Source organism: Camelina sativa, chromosome 11 (genome assembly GCF_030686135.1).
Source record: "Camelina sativa cultivar CO46 ecotype springtype chromosome 11, ASM3068613v1".
Classification (NCBI taxonomy): Eukaryota; Viridiplantae; Streptophyta; class Magnoliopsida; order Brassicales; family Brassicaceae; genus Camelina; species Camelina sativa.
The window spans coordinates 11,558,984-11,561,869 of record NC_141890.1 but is presented as its reverse complement, the minus strand read 5'-3'; the positions used below and the strand labels follow the sequence as shown (position 1 = coordinate 11,561,869).

The window sequence follows — 2,886 nt, the reverse complement described above, 5'->3', positions numbered from 1 at the left end:
TTTTTTTTTTTTTTTTTTTTTTTTTTTTTTTTTATCTTACAATAACATTACGCAAACATGTTTTATTCTTCAGTCGTCTTTTATTTATTTATTTCTTCATTCACTTATCGTTGTGGGAACTCCTCGGATCCGATATGGTTGTCAATTAACCAGACCATGCTTTCCATGCTGTAAATTTTCGAAATACAGATATAAGAGACTCCGTGCTGTTTAGTTTAAGAGAATATTTTATGAAAAAAAAGAGACGAACCTGCGGTGGATAGAAGAGTGTTAACGTCAGCTCCAACGTTCCAGGCAAAGTAACCAAGCAGACAGTTCTGCTTAGCGTATGTCACTTTGGCCGTCACACTCTGAGTATCGTCGTACGCAATCCAAATCTTGTTGGCGAAACAATGATGCCCGACAACCGCGGGGTCATACTTATGTGCTGCTTTCTCATCAGTTATGAACTTCTTTATCTTATCGTAGTTTATAGAACCATCTTCAGATACGTCCTCATGTTTGGCTACTCCGGAGGCGGCCGCATGATAGCCGTTATCCATATCGTTTTGGAGAGTCCAGGCATAGCCAACGTATGGAAATCCAAAGACTGCTTTATTCTTGGGAAGTCCGTCCTCAACCCACTTTCTAAAACCAGAGTCGCCGCTTCGATCTATATATTCAGCCAAAATATCAAATTCTATATCAATTAAGCCAAAAAGACTACTCACCTAAACATCTCCTCTTTTATTATCTGAATCGTAGGGAAATATATACAACTATGCTTATACCTTCGTCCAAAGAAAAAGCGTGCAGACCGGCGGGTGGAGCGGTAAAGTGGGGGTACGACAACGGTGTGTAAAGTTCATAGGCTATAATATTAACCCAATCCAAGTTGTCTTTCATCACTTTAACCGGGTAGGTAAAAGTCTTGTAAACCGAAGAGTAGTAAACGGCAGCCGTCAACAGCAAAGTCGGTTTGCTGGTGCGTCTGTGCTCGGCGTCAACCGCATATCGCAATTCTCCAACTAGGGCCCCAAAGTTGGTCATCTCAGTCTCATTGTTCGGGTACTCCCAGGCTAAATCGAGACCATTGAATCCGTTTAATCTTGCGATCGAAATCCAAGAATCAATGAACTTTTTCCGTGACTGCTGTTTACTTGCCATGGACGCAAACGCAGAATTGTTTCCAAGTCTTCCGCCGATCGACAAGAGGGTCTTCACCTGATCGTTTCGTATCTTGACAGTTTCAGTGAAGGTGGCAAATCTCTGTGCGTGCACTTCGGAGATAAAAGCTTTGTGGGTGTCAGCGTCGAGATCGGCGAAGGCGCAGAAAAGGTGAGTGAAGAGATTTGAGGGAATCGTTTGGGCCGAGGTTGCCGGATCCTTGTCCTCTCCATCAGGGTACCAGTACGAAGCTTTTACCACGGAGGGGGCTCCCATCTCCTCATTATCAGCCATTTTTGGTCTCAAATTAGGTCTTTAAACAAAATGCTTTCTCTAGCTGTGTTTCTTTGTTTGTTGTGCTTTTGTAGTGGTGGTGATACAAACTAACTGGGTGCTCCCCTTCTCTTTTTATAGTGATTTTGGGAAGACATATTTTGAATTATTCAAAAGAATAATTCAGACCTCGAATTTAATTGATTTCGATTACAAAAAGTCTTTCTTAATTGTTGTGACCGTGTCACCATTAATTACTAAGCTCATTCTAAAGATCCTAATTAACTTTACCATCTTATGCTTTGTTACTTAGTGATATGTCTGATATTTATACATCTAGTTTTATTAATAGAGGATATGTACAGCTATCCTGCATAAACATTAAAAAAGTTATGCAAAGAAGTGATGGATCTTATTACTGGTGACAAGATTAACTTTGGAGTTTTTAATTGGATAAGAGTGGTTCCTTCATGGCAAGGAAAGTTCAGAGAATGCCAATTTGCTTGTCACAAGCCTGCATATATGTTAGCCAAAGACATGATTCCTAAGAATGCTCATATTTGTATTATGACTATATCGAATGTGTTAAATTTATTTTGAGATTTAGCGTGATTACATTCGCACTATTTAGGTAGTATAATTCTCCGAAAATTATACTAGTAGTATTTTATCATTGAATGTGTCAAATACAATAAAAAGTGTGCGATTAAGCTTAATGTGAATTAAGTTTATAATATGCTCTAATATAGGTGGGTGGCGGCATGACATACATTTTTGTTTTTGGACAAACTGAAGCTTCCATTCAATCAAATAAAAACATTACATAAAGAGGGAAGCAAATCCCAAAGGTTTAAAATGTTACAAACAAAGGTTTCCCTAAAGCCATAAGCAAAGAAACAGATAAAATCAAGCAAAAGTCCGAGAGAGCTATGAAACAAACGCTAAGAAGCGGCTTGAGACATATGAGGTCACGGTTGCTAGACTGATCAACATCGAAAAATTCGACAGAAGTCAAGGTGACCACGGTCATAAGACATTGTGACTTTGGTAGAGGAATCAGAGCCAAAGGTCTCACCGGAGTGAGGAGCACTAGCAGAAGCAATGCAATGGCAGAGATTCGGTGGGTTGTAGCCCGAATGATGGTGATGGTGCTGAGAATGGTTTGCTGAAGATTGTCGGATGTCAACATTGAGGTACAGGGCAATAGACCATAGAGCAGCAAAACTTCCCAAATAGCACAAGCAAGGGAGGCAAAGACCAAATTGAGCCATGAGGATATGTCAAACCGTAGCAGTATAGGTGGGTTCTCTCTCATATGGTGCCCTTTGCCAAAGAGATCAAGAAATCCACACAAAGCATGCAACCGGTTTGACAATGAGAGATGTGAATAAGGCTTGGTCTGTTGGGTTGTAGTTAACAACAAACTGGTGCGGTTGATGGATGATGTTGAGAACTAGAAACGCTAGT

At 40.2% G+C, this 2,886-nt stretch overlaps 1 protein-coding gene across 1 annotated transcript; it reads right to left on the bottom strand.

Annotated features, from left to right (window-relative positions):
* Nucleotides 1-1,526, bottom strand: LOC147933860 (class V chitinase-like). The gene is made up of 3 exons (XM_087471716.1): nt 771-1,526; nt 251-652; nt 1-168 (listed from the first exon to the last, which is right to left on the bottom strand). The coding sequence occupies exons 1-3, from the start codon at nt 1,438-1,440 to the stop codon at nt 146-148; spliced, it is 1,095 nt and encodes a 364-aa protein (XP_087327842.1). The 5' UTR covers nt 1,441-1,526; the 3' UTR covers nt 1-145.
* Between the last annotated feature and the right edge of the window lie 1,360 nt (nt 1,527-2,886).

Excerpts from the sequence above, each read along its gene's own strand:
- LOC147933860 (XM_087471716.1), bottom strand. The coding sequence starts at position 1,440 with ATGGCTGATAATGAGGAGATGGGAGCCCCCTCCGTGGTAAAAGCTTCG. Across the intron at positions 653-770 it reads CGCTTTTTCTTTGGACGAAG|ATCGAAGCGGCGACTCTGGT; the intron begins GTATAAGCATAG and ends CTGAATATATAG. Across the intron at positions 169-250 it reads CACTCTTCTATCCACCGCAG|CATGGAAAGCATGGTCTGGT; the intron begins GTTCGTCTCTTT and ends GAAAATTTACAG.